The sequence below is a fragment of the Schistocerca nitens genome, chromosome 6, assembly GCF_023898315.1.
Source record: "Schistocerca nitens isolate TAMUIC-IGC-003100 chromosome 6, iqSchNite1.1, whole genome shotgun sequence".
NCBI classification, from domain to species: domain Eukaryota; kingdom Metazoa; phylum Arthropoda; class Insecta; order Orthoptera; family Acrididae; genus Schistocerca; species Schistocerca nitens.
This window is the reverse complement of record NC_064619.1, coordinates 476,758,874-476,777,330: the sequence shown is the minus strand read 5'-3', so window position 1 is coordinate 476,777,330 and position 18,457 is coordinate 476,758,874. Positions and strand designations below refer to the sequence as shown.

The 18,457-nt window shown below is 42.0% G+C and overlaps 1 protein-coding gene across 3 annotated transcripts in view; it reads right to left on the bottom strand.

Moving 5' to 3' along the window:
- The window catches only part of LOC126263119 (pickpocket protein 28-like), a 331,006-nt gene that overhangs the window by 210,553 nt on the left and 101,996 nt on the right, over window positions 1–18,457 (bottom strand). For all 3 annotated transcript variants that reach the window (XM_049960131.1, XM_049960132.1, XM_049960133.1), the window contains one exon: window positions 6,823–7,027. In XM_049960131.1, the coding sequence (XP_049816088.1) occupies window positions 6,823–7,027 (205 nt within the window). The remainder of the gene's footprint in view (window positions 1–6,822; window positions 7,028–18,457) is intronic.

Below are 18,457 nucleotides of genomic sequence, written 5' to 3'. Positions count from 1 at the left end.
CCATTTGTCAACGTCATCTACTGTGACATCGATGCATTTCCGGACATATGTACATGGGACATATTTTCTTCCGTTTCTAGTCAGGAATCCGTCCCTCTAGTTTTTCGGTTCTATTCCTGTTCACTCTGTATAAATAAAAAACCAAGCGGCCGATTAGCATGTACCCCACAGAGTTGGCTTGTGCAACTCTCAAACGACACATTGTTATTTCCATGCCTCAGCTGTCTATATTATACATCAAAAATACCTAAGGATACTGAGAATACTGTTGGAACTTACAGTATTTCCATATTCTAAGGTGTCTTTATTACTTATCAAAATAGAGCTTGTAATATGAAGGATGTGCAACTGTAGAATAAAAATAAATCTGTAAAATTATTAGAACAGGAATGAATAAACATATCAGTCGATTTTATAAGCTGCTCTGACTGGTGTCCAGTAGAAAATTTTACATCTTCCTTGGCTAAAGATATCAACAACGCCAGACGGAGCACTCGCGTCGCTCATGAAACACTCTACAATGCACACGGCCAGATTCCGAACTGTAACCGACTGCTTCAACCTGGAAGACAGATTTACTATGAGATGCAACTTAGGTAACTCGCCGAGCAAGATAAGACACGCGGGAGATTGCCGACTCTAGTCCCGCTTGAAGGCGAGACTGCAAGCAGTTACAACCTCCTGTATCCCGATTATTGGAATTACGTTCGATGACCACCGATTCAGTGTGTGTAAGTGGGTTTATACTGTCAAGTTCCTAGTAAATTTGACTCGATGCTGTAATCACTGAAATAACATCGTAAACCTCCTAACCTGTGAAGTTTCATTTCGCTTACTCCAAAACTTGTCCTGTTATTCTTACTGTTAATCATAATTTTGAACTGATTGGGTTCCCATTTTGAAGGTCATTTGTTTTTGTCACCCTCTTATGGAAAGCTCCTGGCAGAAAGAAGTACTGCTTCTCGGAAGTTAATTTGTAGAAATAAATGCCGTAGGCGCAGTGGCAATGCAGCACCTCGACCACTAAGCAGTCATGGGTTATCCGGTTTTCTAATAAGCCAAGTTAACAGTAAAAGGTGGACGGATTACAACGGGTTTCCTGTTACGTAATTTCTGAGGTTATCTCGGTGTGTTTGTTTTGTGGCATGTATTTGGATATGTTGCCAATGCACAGTGTGATTGTAGTTCAAAAGATTAAACACGATTAGGGTTCAACGCTCCGTCCGTGAGAGGTCATTAGAGACGGACCACAGACTCGCGTTGGGACAAGAGCAATTACAGCATTGCCTGAACTGATTTAATGAGACTACTATTTCTGATTGGCTGGATGAGGATTTGAACTGCCATCGTATCGCTGACGAGTCCGGTGTCTTTATCACTGCGCCGCCTCAGTAACAACGAGCAAAGGTAGGGGGACTTGGAGAAGACATATAGAACAGTCATCGAAACACAGAGAGTGAAAAGGCATCGTCAGCTTATCTGAAATCAGAAATTTGGTTTAAGGCTGATTAACATTGCATGTCAACGGAACACAGCGGAATGGAATTCGGCGCTACAGCCAAATGGTGGTGAGCTCACACTAGAAGCAATGTCAACATAACGTTAATTTGATCCGCGCAGTACCAAACGGTTTAAATCCAACGAGTTCTAGTACCGCTTGAAAAAAGGTTTAGGGAGTGGCGGGTCAAAATAAATGTGGACAAAAGTCAAACAACCCTTTATACAAGAAAAGGCAGAATTTGCAAACCCCACTGCCGTTATGCAGTGAAAGCACAACGTCTTGGAATTCACTTGGACCGATTCTTTAGTTTCAGCAAATGTGTGACAGACGTAGCGAATAGAGCACACAATGTGTCAGTCAAATTATGTTCGTTAGTAAACAGTATGTTGTCTTTAAATGGGAGAAACAGTCTCCTACTTTACAAGTCGATAATACAACCAGTCATGCTGTATGCTTGCCTCATACGGGTGCATGCAATGTCTACAGATATCATCAAACTACAGGTTGTTCAGATTTTACACGAAACTTCCTTACTCACCCAACACACAAATTCGTTAGTTATACATGTACGATATCCATGACCAGCACAAACATAAACCTTCAAATTTGGTACTGTTACCACCTCAGTATTGCACATGAGGCTGACGTACGGTACCATAAACATTGTAATCACATATCCATGTATGCAACAGGTCAAGCATCATTGTAAATAATGTTTTGTTCTTTTGTAAGGATGATGCATGTTGTCCAAGGCTTACGTGTAAGGGTCTTTATAAACCTGTCGTTATTTACATTTAATTATGAACTAGACATTGTAATGCAAAAATCTGAATCTACTTTTATATATCACTTGTGCCTTGTCATATGGTGAGGTTCTTCTTACCTCCATGGTAAATGTTTTTCCCCATAAATGTGATGTTACTCTAACGTTTATGTAATTAGGTACAAGAAACCTCCTGTTGGAAACCTACAGAATAAATGTGAACGGTGAAAGTGTGGTTCTGAAATACCATCTACGACACAAGAAATCATAATATGGTATCGGAATTAAGAAAATATCAGTGACAAAGTTCATTAACGGCCAAACGGGCAAAGTATGTATGACAAACCATTGACAGGGGAAGGCCACAATGTTCTCATCACTGACTTGCTTCAAACTTTGTATATTTTAATAATCCATTAGGGCAACAAATGTGCAAGTAGTATGGCGTACTACTCAGGTGATTTCGAGAAAATCGCAAGAGAAGTTTTAGGCGTCAGTGACGTACCGGTGTGTTGCGGTCCTTAGCGCGAGCTGGCGGTGGTCATATGGCTAGAGGTCAGTACTGCTCATGTCTTTTTTCATTTGTATTTTTTCCAACACTAATCATATCATACATAAAGCATCTGAAAGGTAACAGGCGGAAAAGACACTTGTATTTGCATGAACTTTATTGAATTTCCATATTTGGTTGCTTGCTAATTTTTATTATCACAACAAACATTATATTTATAACTATCGACACGTAAACGAACAAACGCATAAAATTTTTCTGAAAATGTATGGCTGTCGTGATTTCCGAAATCCCTTATACCTGCAATCGGTTAAGGTACCGAGAGCTGCTTTGCACCTGGACCCTTCGACCCGCAGACGTAGGTTTCAAGGACGAGGGACAGGCTTGGAAAGCCCGAGTCAAACATCAATAAATGAAAGTGTAAATAATTTACTTCAATAACAGAATGACTTAAAATGTGCCAGAATAAGAGGGTAATGTACGATTAATCGTCGAATGTGCATTCGACATTACAAGTTGCAGGATGATATTTTTCAAACACACGGAAATCATAAGTTAAAACGACATCTATTACATCGAGTGAATATAGTTTTCCTGCATGCACAAAGAATCATCAGAGTTCCTCAGGAAAAACAAAGCTAGTTGACATTTTGGAACATTTCTCTTTCTTCCGACAATCTGGATGCATTCCATGCGCAACGCAACGTTTTCTTGAATGTATGATTGAATGTATTTAAACAGCTTCTTCATGAGAAGCAATTTCTCGTTCGTCATCAATCAAATATGAACAAGTTTGAAAGCACTTGATAAAGTTTTAACTTTCCTGTAGAAATAAAAACACATAATATTAATTGTAATAATAAAAATTAGTAAACAGACAAATAACATTGTAAAACCAATAAAAGTTCATGCAAATACGCGTGTCTTTTCATCACATTACTTTTCGAATGTAATACATACGAAATAATATGACTAGTGTTGGAAAAAAGGCATGAGCAGGACACTATCCAGCGATCTACCGATGACAGAGCTTGAACGCTAACCGCATGACCGCCGTCACCTCGCGCTCAGTCGCAACGCACTGGTACAGCAGTGACGCGTAAAACTTCTCTTGCGATTTCCTGGAAATCACCTAAGTAATACGCTTTAGTACTTGAAAATTAGGTCGTCCTAATGTACTATTAATAGTGTATAAAGTTTTAAGTAAATCCCTGATCCGAACGTCGTGACCTCCTCTTGTGAGAAGTGAAACAATAAGAAAAGCTACGTCCAGACATCTCAAAACATTGATATTTATTCGCTAAGGAAAACAACACATAAAAACGTACCAGACAAGGTTGGGATGGCAATATAGAGATCCTTTTTTCCTTGTCCACTGCTTGTTTTATTTTTCCTGAGTCAAAAATACCTGCACTTTCTCCTTCAATACAGATGACGTCTTAACTCTCAACAAAAGGTTATTTATTAAAAACGTTTTCTTGAGGTTTAGTTGTTATTTATCCACAATATACAGGGTGTTTCACTAAATGTGCTTGCCTCTGTAAGTTACGAAGTAATAGATGACGGAAATATTTATAGCGGTAGGTCACCACAACAAACGTTACACTGTCTGCGGAGCTATGAACATTGTTCATTGTGTTATTGTCCAAAGAGTTACAGCAAAAAATAAATTTTTTAAATGGAAAAATAGTTTTTTCTATCATGCACTGGAATCGGTAATACCAGCTGCGTATACATCAATTTAAATTACATTCCTATCACTTATAGTCTGGGAGCTACAACCCTTCAAAGTATCATGGGCAGATACCACACGCTGTACATAATACATGGCTGTGTGGTGGGTGATGCATGTTCTGGCGGTGGGAAGCTGATTTAAATGAGATGTTCAAATGTGTGTCCATGCTCCTGAATGCACAATGCAATGCGCGTTCTAAAGGATCTGCGGACGTGATATAACATCGCCGGTGTTAAGGAGCAACATGCGTCTTCGATGCGCCGTTTTGGATCATCTGGGGATATGGGGTTAGTGACATAAGCACTATCCTTTAGATATCCCCACAAAAAGAAAGCTAATGGTGTTAAATCGGGCGACCTTGCGGACCATGAATCAGGACCATGGCGCCCTAACCAACTTCCTGCAAACCTCTCGTGTGTAGACACACACGTTCAAGGAGACCACCTAAACAGTCGACTATAAACGCGCGATATAACACACCTGTCAGTGTACATGGGAAGTAGTGTGGACCGATGATTTCATCCCCAAGGATTGCACATCATACGTTAATAGACCACCTACGTTGACGGTCGGCAGGTCGTACCCACCGAGGATTGTCTGCGGCCCAGTAGTGCACATTATGGCGATTCACTGCACCTTAATTTGTTAACGTGGACTCATCAGAGAACATAACACCTTATAAAGACTACAGCGTGAAATTACGCATGGCCCATTCACAGAATGTAGCTCTCGCACAGAAATCGTTCCCATGCAGCTCCTGGGTCAGTGACAGGCGGTACGGGTGAAACCTGTGGCCGTGTACCATACGCTACACAGATGTGAGACTGACACCAGCGACTGCAGCAAAGGCTCGTAAGTTGACATGAGGATCGTCGTGTACTACAGCTAAAACAAACATATCCGTCTCCTCACTTCTTGCAGTTCTTCGTCTGTTACTGCGGAGCATTACCAAGCTGTCTGTTTCCTGAAGTCGTTGTTCGTTACGTAAGAACGTAATGACTGCCGGAGCTCTTCGCCTAGGATATCTTACGGCGTACTCCACGGCTGCTTCAGTGGCATCGTTTCGGCACTCGCCGAGCATCAGCAACATGTCAACGTACTAGTTGTTCGTGTATGCCTTATCCATCCGACGTCAGTAACTGTTGTATATTGAGCCCCGTTTGTTTGTGTGGCTCCAACTGTCGGGTGTACTGCCATGTGCGGCGACAGTCGGCAGTCTTTAACAGCGCATCGAGGAAGCTTCTCGCTCCGTGACAACGGCGACGTTACAACTCGGCCGCACCACATTTAGAAGGCGCATTGCGTTATGCACAGCGTGTGTAGTATCTACCTCTGAAACTTTCGAGGGTTGTAGCTCGCAAACTAAAAGTGATAGGAATGTAATTTAAATTGATGTGTACACAGCTGGTGTTACTGATTCCAGTGCATGATAGAAACAACTATTGTTCCATTTAAAAAATTGTATCTTTTTGCTGTAACTCTTTGGATAATGACACAAAAAACTATGTTCATAGCTCCGCGGACAGTGTAACGTTTCTTATGGTGACCTACCGCAATAAATATTTCCGTCGCCTATTACTTCGTAACTTACAGAGGTAAACACATTTGCCGGCCGGGGTGGCCGAGCGGTGCTAGGCGCTACAGTCTGGAAGCGCGTGACTGCTACGGTCCCAGGTTCGAATCCTGCCTCGGCTTGGATGTGTGTGATGCCTTTAGGTTAGTTAGGTTTAAGTAGTTCTAAGTTCTAGGGGACTTATGACCTCAGAAGTTTAAGTCCCATAGTGGTCAGAGCCATTTGAACCATTTTTTAAAACACATTTAGTGAAACGCCCTGTAGGTGTTTTCTTTGTCCGTGTATTGTAAAACCCAAATAATTTTTCGCTCTCAGATACCTGGAATCTCTTACGTTTACAGTACAAATATTCAAGTCTTCGTGTAATCTTTCTAGAGTGCCACGAAATCAAATCAAGCACTAACGTAAAGACCAGGTAACAGAAATGCACGAAATACGCTATCATAAAATGAGTGATAGCAGCGAGAGAGGGTTAGCTAATGATGTTAACAGCCAACACCACTGTCCTTGTTATAATATCGTCTAAACCACCTTCCCAAGAAACCTTGACAATGACGGCCTGTTCCGTTCTGCTGATAGCCTGTGGAAATCCTGCAATTTGAAATACATCGTAGAATATTTTGACGCTCCGTTTCGTCAAGCGTGATTCGTACTTTAGCTCCACTGAAGAGGAGTGCTGGTAATAGTGCAGTTAATGTGATGTATTGACTGTTGACGTCACGGTACTTGTGGCTCTCACTTTGAAACCTTGGACGGGCCAGCGGCAGTTGGCGTCGATGTTCTGGTCGTCGGTGGACGTGACGATGGTGAGCCCCGCGGCGGCGCCTGCGGACAGGGTGCGCCGGGGGTAGACCGCCTCCGAGGCGCGGCCGGTGTAGCCCTCGTCCAGGCTCCAGCCGCGCACATGGTTCACCCGGCTGTGGCGCAGCGTGTTGTTCTGGTGCCTGCAACACCCAGTGAAACTTGCTATTCTCGACACACTTTCGACACTGTAGATCTCGGAATACTGAATTCCCTAACGATTTAGGAAACAGAATGTCCCATGCGTCTAACTCCATCTACCATTCCCCGTTCAGAGTCTGTTAATTCCCGTCGTGCGATCGTAATCACGTCGGAATCCTTTTCACACGAATCACCTGAGAGTGAAAGCTGCGCCAGTGCAGTGCCCTTTTATTCTTTGCGTACGCGAACTACTGCCATTTGTATATGTGTATATCGTATCTCATTACTTTATTCAAATCCATGAATATATTGCTGTTTCGAGTGCTTTGTTGAATTTAAGTTAACTCATTTCTGGTTCAGCGCATTCAATTAAATTCAAATTAATGCTAGAGTACGGCTAGAGTTAAACTTAGATCATTTCTTAAGATGTTTCACAACAATAGTTAATTGCTCTTTCACGGACACTCGTGTTTCTGACATTTCCCAGTAAATTTTTTTTAATCGTAGTTTACGAGTTTGTGTCTCCATTATCTGAGCCAATACATTTAGTGTATTCTCTGCTACAGATCAGTACAGGGTCATGGCGAGCATTTGAAATAAACTTTCTGTAGTCCTTCGTGAACACAAGTGTCATACTAAGTGGGATACAGTTACCGGAACATCCATCACCAGCAACGAATTCATTAAGTTTATTTTTCGTTCTCCAACGAACATTCTGAGACGCAATTGCGTCATTTAGCGTAAAAAGTCCATATCCATTCATTAATGTTACAATTCCCGGATTGTATACGTGATCAATAATTTGCTTATTCAAACGAAAGTGAATTTTCGATAACAAGTGAAGTGCGCGGTTGTTATTTAAATCAATGTCAGAAACTTTTACCACTCCTCTACCAGCAAGAAGTCTTCCTTCAATTTGAGGGTAACTCCCCATGACAGTAGGTAAGTGTTTTCATTTTGTATCACAACCGATGTGGAATCGCTGAGTGAAAAATGGTGGACCAAATTGTTTACACTTACGATATTCCAAATTATTAGCCTTGTCGTCAACAAGAATTCGTTTTCTCACATTCAGTATGTAACTCATGACTTTATTCTTCTTCTTCTTCTCTTCAGACTCAACGTTCTGCCTGAATACGATGCCCATTACGTTTCGTTGGTGTAATCGAACAATTATTTCTGCACCGTCAAAAGCCACAAGACTTTCATCTTGCTCTTTTATTGACATACTTAACTCTTGAAAGTTGTGTATTGTATGTGTATCTCTTTGACTGATTCTGGAATCCTGATCAACAGTTTCTACTATGTGTCTATCCACTGTACTGCGTGAAAACATAAGTTTAGTTGAGTGTTGGGACGAATTTTTGCTCTGCTGTGACGGAGGACAGGGAGCGTTAGCTAACTTTCGTGGCACAATAGCGGGATGGATGCACTAAAAATTACGGAGGAACGAACTACGGCACATTCTTGTGAGGCCTTCGTGACTCATGGAGCGTACGCAGGTGGAGACACGGATCTTTGTTGAGGCTTTTCACTGGGCCATCTTAACCACTTCAGCTATCTGAGGATATTTCACCGACAACCCAGACATGTCTAAAAGAACGGACATCACACATGTAAATATATGCACCTTGACGTTGAATGAATGATCATTCAGCGCTGATGCACTCTTCGTCCGGCCTCTTGCGGCAATCAGCGTGAGGTTGCAACCAATGAGGATAATGGACAGGGGACGCTACATCAGTAGTCTACGACAAGTTGGGAATTTGAGCGGGACGTGAAGAGAGTGAACCTGAAGCAACTGCTCGCGTAACGTGGGAAATGTGGGCACAGGTGCCAGCCTGGCAAAAATTTTCACTTGTCACCATTGAATTTATTTCACTGTTCTATTGATACTAAGTTCGGAATTTCAAATTCGTCTTGCAGACTAATGTTTACCAATCACATTTTTCCTATGAAAGACTCACTGCATGAGATCTGTCGTTGTTACTGCGCTATCACAGACACCATGATCCTCAAAGTTGCCAGAATCATTCATTGATTTCCTCGCAAAATGTAATTACAAATTGCTGCTGCTACTGAAAAATGGTTCAAATGGCTCTGAGCACTATGGGACTTAACATCGGAGGTCATCAATCCCCTTGAACTTAGAACTACTTACACCTAACTAACCCAAGGACATCACACACATCCATGCCCGAGGCAGGATTAGAACCTGCGACCGTCCCGGTCGCGCAGTTCCAGACTGAAGCGCCTAGAACGGCTCGGCCACTAGGGCCAGCTGCTACTGACAGAATATATATATATTTTGATTATCGATTACTTCTTGTAATACAGGATGCAGGGATTCCCCTGCTTATTTTTTGTAGAACATAAAGCATCTGGGCAGAACATCCACTGAAAGGCTGTTGGTGTTGGAGAAGAGGCAGCGCGATATAACAGAGACTGCGAGACGCGACATCACCAAAGTTTGGAGCAGTAGTGCTTGTTCATCATAAAGACTGTAAAATATATCTGCCATCAAGATTTTTGAACATCAGTGCTGGTAAACTTGACTTTCTCAACAGTGCCGCCATGTTAATGATTAATCGTTGATACATTTTTTTTTTCAAATGTGTCTAGAAGAAAAAACAGTGTACATGAACATGTCACTTCCTATGTGTCTCACCTATGTAGCGACTGGCCATAACTATGTGGTGTTACACTTGAAACTTCCTGGCTGGTGGCGCCCTCTGTAGATTTGCTGTGTACCATGTGTGATGGTGATCACAGCAACTCTATAATAATAAATTATCGCAATAACCTTGTCTGGCCAGAAGAAAATTCTCGAGCAACCATAGAGCAAGGCATTTGGTTCACATTAGCATCAATGAGTGAGCAGGAATTTTGGATAACTGATTATTTGAGGCCATGCACATTGGACAAATTGACAGGCGCTCTTTATCATCAGTTACAGGACAATAAATACCGGCATACTGAAGAATGTTACCCTTGCAAAAAGACAGCAATTTACCTGAGACATGCCTCTGTTTGGGCCACGTCACATCGTGGCGCGATCCCATGGTCTGTGGAGTGGAATGAAGCTGCCCGCACAGTGACCAATAGCCGGTAGCATATTCAATCCATCTGCTTACAAAATACAAGAGCTGCCATCTCCTTGACGACCTGGACTGTGATTGGTGTTTAACTCTTTCTAGATTCCACGTAGCAGTACAATGAATGTGGATTTTGGTCAAGGACTTGCAGTTATTTTACAATTTTCTTATTTGCATAACCACAGCCAGGCAGAAGTTTGTGTTGTGTGCCAGACTTTTAACCTGTACAGACTTTCTAACCAATGTTTGTGATCGAATAAAGAGAAAAGAAACACCAGTCTTGTAATGCGTTCAGGCACAATGTGATGCCACACCATTTTCAACACTTCGTACGGTTCTATGGAACACGAATGTTTAATGAGTGATGGGATGATTGAGGAGCTCCAGCCTCCTTCATTCAAATCCCTTAAATTTCTGGATACGGGGACATTTAAAAGCATTTCTGTATTACACACCCATCGACAACGTGTATATGTTACAAGAGTGCGTGTCCCACGGCAGGCCGGTGAGTTCATACGATTTCATTATTCCTTCTAACAGATGTGTAACAATAAGTGGTAAACACAATGAGTACATCTTGTAGTGTCAATGGACATCATGGTTCAGAATATCTCAGCAAATATTTATAACGAATGTTCTAGTTTTTAGTTTTGACTAGTACTGTAAGTAATTGCGACATTTTTTTTAAAACACCCGGTACAGATCCAGTGGTTGAAAATATCTATTAGAGCTGCAGTACGTAACGGTATTCGTCTGACACAAGGTTTCATTCCAACAGATAAACTTGACAGATTTAACTGTATACCCGTCATGTTACTATTATGCACCCTGGAATAGGGATAGAACAGACAACATGGAAACTAACAATTTCTTTTGAAGGTTATGAGTTTTTGATATTTTCATTAAGTTAATTTTTTATTAAATGGTAAATAGAAATCGTCCAAGTTAATGATACTTAATCGTTAATACGTTCTTAACAAACGCAGACACAGCCAGCCGACGACACAGCGACCGTTATAATTAAAATTACGTTAAAACAGCCACAGGTGGCGACAGTTTGATTTACCATAACCGGTTTCGATTATTACGTGCCAGTATCATCAGATCTCTGAATGTTTATGATTTTGGCAACAACTATTAAAGAGATAGTGTTAAGAAACGGTTATCAGGCGCGCGATATACCAAAATTATAACGTAACGTTAAATGAATAAAACAGACAAGAAGGCGAGGCGAAACAAACTTTACGTTGCGCTTATGTATAAACGTCCCGTAAGTGACCGAATAGCATAATGTTAGGCGGTAGATCAGAGTCACATTTCGGACTAATAATTTTCATGGACGCGCTTTGGAACAGAGAGAATTTACCCGCGGATAAATATAGTGAGACGTAAATGCAAAAAATCGAGAAAGCACTATTTCAACGAGACGAGAAATAACTGTTAAGAAAAAAATTCGATACGTAGCGCTACTTCCGCCGTATTTAGCACTGAAGTTAGCCAAACACGTCGTTGCACACTCAAATTCAAGCACTTGCATGCACTACGGTGCGGTACTGTACAGACATCTGTGGGTCCGTGAGTTACCATTTGTTCAAATGGTCTTTACCAGTTAAAATGTGCCTCTTTCGTAATTGATAAATTTAAACTACGTGAGCGAAAGCTACGTTTGTTCGGTTTGTGGAAACCAAACGAAGTACAAGTTTGGCGACGCTGTGTCTGACGGGCCGGCCGGTGTGGCCGAGCGGTTCTCGGCGCTTCAGTCTGGAACCGCGTGACCGCTACGGTCGCAGTTTCGAATCCTGCCTCGGGCATGGACGTATGTGATGTCCTTAGGTTAGTTAGGTTTAAGTAGTTCTAAGTTCTAGGGTATTGATGACCTCCGATGTTAAGTCCCATAGTGCTCAGAGACAATTGAACCATGTTTTTGTGTCTGACGGGCTTTGGCTTGTACACCCGACCAATGAGCTTACAGAAAAATAACGGATCCAACGCACACCACTTTGTATATGAAGGGGGTAAGTGGCAGTAATTTTAAAGCACTGACGCATTTTCACCAGGCAACTATATTAAGTATCTACACTCATGCTCATAAATTAAGGATAACTGCAGAATGTGGTGCCACACAACGTGGCAGTACACAAAACTAGCGCTAATAGCATAGGCAAATAGGGAACAAACACGACACAGATCTGTAAGTCCACGGTATTGGTGATAAGTTGAGAAAACCGTCCCGAAACACACGTGCTACAAAATGCAACTGTTTCCTGCACTTGTACCCCGACATCAAATGGGATATGATCACCATGCACTCGTACACAGACCGCACAACTGGTTGGCATACTCTGGATCAGGTGGTCGAGCAGCTGCTGGGGTATAGCCTCCCATTCTTGCACCAGTTCCCGTCAGTGCTCCTGAAGTGTCATAGGGGTTTGCAGACATGCCAGCGATACGCCGCCCGAGAGCATCCCAGACTTGGACTCGTCCGTGAACGTAACCTGGAACCACTGTTCCAATGACCATGTACTGTGTTCTTGACACCAGGCTTCACGGGCTCTCCTGTGACCAGGGTCAGTGGAATGCACTTTGCAGGTCTCCGGGCGAATAAACCATGTCTGTTCAGTCGTCTGTAGACTATGTGTCTGGAGACAACTGTTCCAGTGGCTGCGGTAAGGTCCCGAGCAAGGCTACCTGCAGTACTCCGTGGCCGTCTGCGGGCACTGATGGTGAGATATCGGTCTTCTTGTGGTGTTGTACACTCGGCCTGGGAAAAACCCGAGCGCTTGGCAGGGGCGCGTACGGCCGTGTTTTTGCGCTTGGAGAAAAATTGATGAAAACTAAGAGTGACACAGAGGTGCGAGTTGGCACTCATGGACAGAAAAATATGTAAAGCTAAATTATCTAGACGCACCATAAAAATATATAATAGTTTAAAAATTATTGTCGTCTTACAAATTGTAAATTTATGCAAGTTCAAAAGGTAATATCTCGGCAATGCTTTCGCCGATTAATATGAACGAAGTGTTTATGGATGTGGCTAGTAGAGCTGCATCGAGCAATCACAGCCGATTTAGCATAGTGTGTACCATTTCTCAATGAGAGGTCGGAATATGGCATCCGACTGAGAGAAACTGTGGTTTTGGTAATAAATAAATTTGAAGAGACGAAACTATCGGCAGTATTCTAAAGTTTAAAGAGGTAGATGAGTAATTAAGTATGTATGTTATTTGTTTATTTATTTTTAGTATCAAAAATCCGGGAAAAGCAAAATCACGCCACAGTAACATTATTTGTGAAAAAACGGTGGCAGATACAAAAAATTGAACTTTAGATTGTTATTTCCCGGAAAATTTCCATATTTTTCAATGTATCATACGTGTTTTTGTGTTTAGTTCTAGAATATTCGTAATTTTTTTTGTCAAACATTGTTTTGAGCTAGGCAGTCGTTTCGAGGGTGCATAGGGCGACCATATTTGAGGACAGTTGGTTTTGAGCTACGCTAAGAGCCGGGCGTGCCGCGCATCTGGCGGTGGTAGTGGTTGGTAGCCACGTTCGGGGACAATTATGTATGTAGCGACGTTCGAAAACGATCAAGCTGAGTGCAATATAGCGGTTTAGGACAGCAGACAAGTGTATTTTGTGAATTGTGAACAGATTGTTGAGTGCCGTGATCGCGACATATGAATTTTATAGTGAAGTGTTGTTGCATCAGTTACTAACGGTTGCCCTTACGCAAGATCCCCTCACACTGCATTTTAAGTGTTTAGTGAAAATATTGAAGAATAACAAACTACTTGTTCGAATTAAAAATCAATGTGAGTGACTCAATATTGTAAATTACACCCCAATACTTGCCTGCATTGTTCTGTCATATTTAATTTCAGCTTAAAAATTGAGTTCACGACAGGTGTGAGCTGGCACCCTGTGACGAAAAACGTAGCCAAACAGACCAGTGACATCTCTGGGCCGCTCAATTAAGCTGAGTGTAACAAATATATATATTTTCGTGCCTTAGCACGTGGGGGCTCGAGCCAAACTATTCAAACTTCAATATGTAGTACCCAGTACAGTCGTACAATTTATCCATTTTTGTTTATAGTTTCATTGTTATTAGGAACTTAGTTCCTTCTTCTGTTGTCTGCCATGGCTAGGACAACTCGCGATCGCGAAGTAAACTATTATTTTTTAGTGAAAACAATTCCAAACATACGCCGCGCGGGGTAGCCGTGCGATTTGAGTCGCCTTGCCACGATTCTCGCGGTTCCCCCCTCCCCCCCCCCCCTCCCGTCGGATGTTCGAGTCCTCCCTCGGGCATAGGGGTGTGTGTTGTCCTTATTTTAAGTTACATTAAGTAGTGAGTAAGCCTAGGGACCGATGACCTCAGCAGTTTGGTCCCATAGGAACTTACCACCACCCAGTCCAAACTTACTCTCAGAATCCCTTATGTCTGTAGCCTAAATCGGCACTTAATCTTAAATCACTGACAAGAACTCATATTCAAGTAAACAACGCTATATTCACTCCAGTACGCAATTACAACACAGTAGGTAATTGCAGTGGCTGCCTAATGAGCAGTCGAAGGTCAGCTGTGATAACAGCGGCATAGCTTGCTACTGCGCACACACCACGTGCTCCCTATAATGTATTCTGTCAGCCGTTAGATGTAGTTCCTTAAATCCAGGTTTGTCGATTTATTTATATTTTGTTTTTTACCTTCAACATTTGATCGTCGGATATAACGAATATAACTTTTTTTGAGTCACCAGTCTTCTGATTCGATTGATGCTGCCCGCTGGGAATTACTCTTCTGTGCCGCCTTTTCATCTCAGAGTAGCATTTGCACCCGAGTCCTCAATTATGAGTTGGATGTATTCCAACTTCTGCTTTCCTCTACAGTTTTCATCCTCTACAGCTCTCTCTAGTATCGTAGTGGTTATTTCTCTGATGTCTTAACAGATGTCCTAACATGTTGTCCCTTGTTCTTGTCAGTGTTTTTCATATATTCCTTTCCTCGTCGATTCTGCGCAGAATCTCCTCATTTCTTACTTTATCAGTCAGTTTAATTTTGAAAATTCGCCACGCGGAGTGGCCTCGCGGTTTGAGGAGCCATGTCACGGATTGCGCGGCCCCTACCGCTGGAGGTTCGAGTCTTCCCTTGGGCATGTGTGCGTGTGTGTGTTGTTCTTAGCAGAAGTTAGTTTAAGTAGTGTGTAAGTCTAGGTACCGAAGGCCTCAACGGTTTGGTCCCTTAGGAATTCACACGCATTTGAACATTTTTTGGAAATTCATCTGTAGCACCACATCTCAAATGCTTAGAGTCTTTTCTGTTCCGGTTTTCCTACACTCATGTTTTACTACCATACATCGGTGTGCTCCAAACGAACGTTCTCAAAAATTTCTTTCTCTAATTAAGGCCTGTGTTTGATACTAGTAGACTTCTCTGGGCCAGGAATGTTCTCTTTGCAGTGGTACTCTGCATTTTACGTCCATCTTGCGTATTGCATCACAGGGTGCTTTGCTGCCAACGTAGCAGAATTCCTTAACTTCGTCTACTCCGTGATCCCCTAAGTTTCTCGTTGTTCTCATTTCTGTTGCTTCTCATTGTTGTCCTGTTTCCTCCATTTACTCTCAGGCCACATTCTGTACTCATTAGTCTAATGAGTTCATTCCATTCAGCAGATCCTGTAATTCTTCTTCACTTTCACTGAGGATTAACAATGTCATCAGTGAATCTTATAATTGATATCCTTTCACCTTCAATTTTAATCTAGCTCTTGAACTGTTCTTTTATTTCCGTCATTGCTTCTTCGATGAATACAATGAGCGGTAGGGGTGAAAGACTACATCGTTGTCTTACATCCTTTTTAATGGAAACACTTCGTTCTTGGACTTCCAGCTTATTGTTTCCTTTTGATTCTTGTACACATTGTACAGCGTGATTCAAAATGAAAGAACAAATTTAAGTTGTTCATTACAAACAAACTGAAAAATAAAGATATTGTGCATGTCTCTGGATAGATGAAAGTTCAAAGTTTTGTAAACACACAGACAATATACTCACATGAGCACCATGGTTTGCTTGCGAAACATTGAAACGACAGTCCATTTCATTCCACACACGAATCATCAGGTCCCTGTTTATTGAATCAACATCTTCAATAATTCGACTTCGCAGCCCTTGAAGAGTGGCTGCCATAGGTGAGATAAAAACTCTTTTTTGCAATCCCACAGAAAAAAAAATTGTAATGTGTCAGGGTTGGTGACGTCGGAGGCCAAAACCAATGAGCAAGATCTTGTTGACCACCACCTTTTCTAATCCAACGTTGTGGGAGGGTGTTGTTAAGATAACGCAACACCTCAAGCTGAAAGTGAGACGGGACGCTATCATGCATAAGAATGAAATCCTTGGAATTTTCTTGACATAGAGGGAACAAGTTTTGCAGCAATACCAGATATGATATTCTTCTCAGTTACCTTCGCAAAAAAAGGAAGATCCATAAATTTTGTGAACAGAAACGCCGCAAAGCGCATTCAGTTTCAGTGCATCTCCTTCATATTCGACGAAGGCGCCTGGCTTTTGTGCCCCCCCCCCCCCCCTCTCCATTCATACATTATGGTGGTTTAGTTGACCAGATAGATGAAGCGTCGATTTGTTCGAAAACATGAGTCGTTCGGAAAAAGTGTCTTCCGGCATGCCCTGATATGGTCGCTGGGACGCCTTTCTGCAGTAACTGCAACTTGGAACGCTTCACACACTGACATCGATTCAGAACACGCCACGTAGTTGTTTGAGGGAGTTCAAGTCCCTGGGCTGCCCGTCTTACGGACTTGCGAGGGCTATGTGTGAACGTATCTCCGATACGCTCGTCAGTATCATCAGAAGTGCGTGGCAGACCAGTGCTCTTCCCTTTGCAACGAACTTCCAATAATTTTGTATGTCAGTCATAAATCTACTTGTGAAGAGGCACTTCTTGCTGAAAGGACGGGGAATGTACGTTGCACTTGAACAATGGATTAACTTCCCACAAATTGCAAAACACAACATGACTTTTCGTTTGGTGTAATCACCATGCTGCCAAAAACAAACAACAGTGCAGATGCGTCAAAACTTTGAACCTCCCGCTATTCCGGTGACATGCGCGAAGCGTTTCTGTCTTTTATAGTATGTCTGTGTTAAACAACTGAAATCTGTTCTTTCTTTTTGAATCATCCACTATAATACCGGACTTTCCCTATATTTTACCCCTATTTCTTCTCAGAATTTCGAACATCTTGCACCATTTTACATTCTCTAACGCTTTTCCAGGTTGACAAATCCTATTAACGTGTCTTGATTTTTCTTCGATCTTGCTTCTATTAGCAACCGCAACGCCAGAGGCATCTCTCTACTGGCATTACCAGTCCTAAGCCAAACTGATCCTCCAATAATAAACGAAAAACATGCCTATTCGAGAAAGCAGATGGAAACTCACTTGACACCTTCCTGAGAGACAAACTCCACTCCTTCCAAATTAACAGACTAGATGTGCTTCAATTCAAAGAAACAGTATCAGCAGCAATTGAGAGAGTTATACCAAGTAAGTTAACAAACGACGGAACTGACCCTCATTGGTATACAAAAAGGGTCAGAAAACTATTGCAGAAACAACGGAAAGAACGTGCAAAATTTAAACGGACGCAAAAACCCCAAGATTGGCGATCTTTTACAGAAGCTCGAAATTTAGCGTGGACTTCATTGCGAGTTGCTTATAATAGTTTCCACAACGGAATATTGTCTCGAAACCTGGCAGAAAATCCAAAGAGATTCTGGTCTTATGTGAAGTATGCTAGCGGCAAGACAGAATCAATGCCTTCTCTGCGCGATAGCAATGTGAATACTATCGACGACAATTCTGCGATAGCAGAGTTATTAAACACAGCCTTTCGAAATTCCCTCAACAAAAAAGACGAAGTAAATATTCCAGAACTCGAACAAAGAACAGATGCCAACATGAGTAACTTAGAAGTAGTTACCCTCGGACTAGTGAAGCAACTCAATCACTTATTAAAAGCTAGTCCTCTGGTCCATACTCTGTACCAATTAGGTTTCTTTCGGAGTATGCTGATGCCATAGCTCCATGCTTAACAATCATATACCACCGCTCGCACCCAAAGACTGGAAACTTGCAAGGGCACAAAAATATTCAAGAACGATAGTATGAGTAATCCACTACATTACAGGCCCATATAATTAACGAGGATATGCAGCAGGATTTTGGGACATATATTTTGTTCGAACATTATGAATTACCTAGAAGAGAACGGTCTATTGACACACAGTCAACAAGGATTTAGAAACCA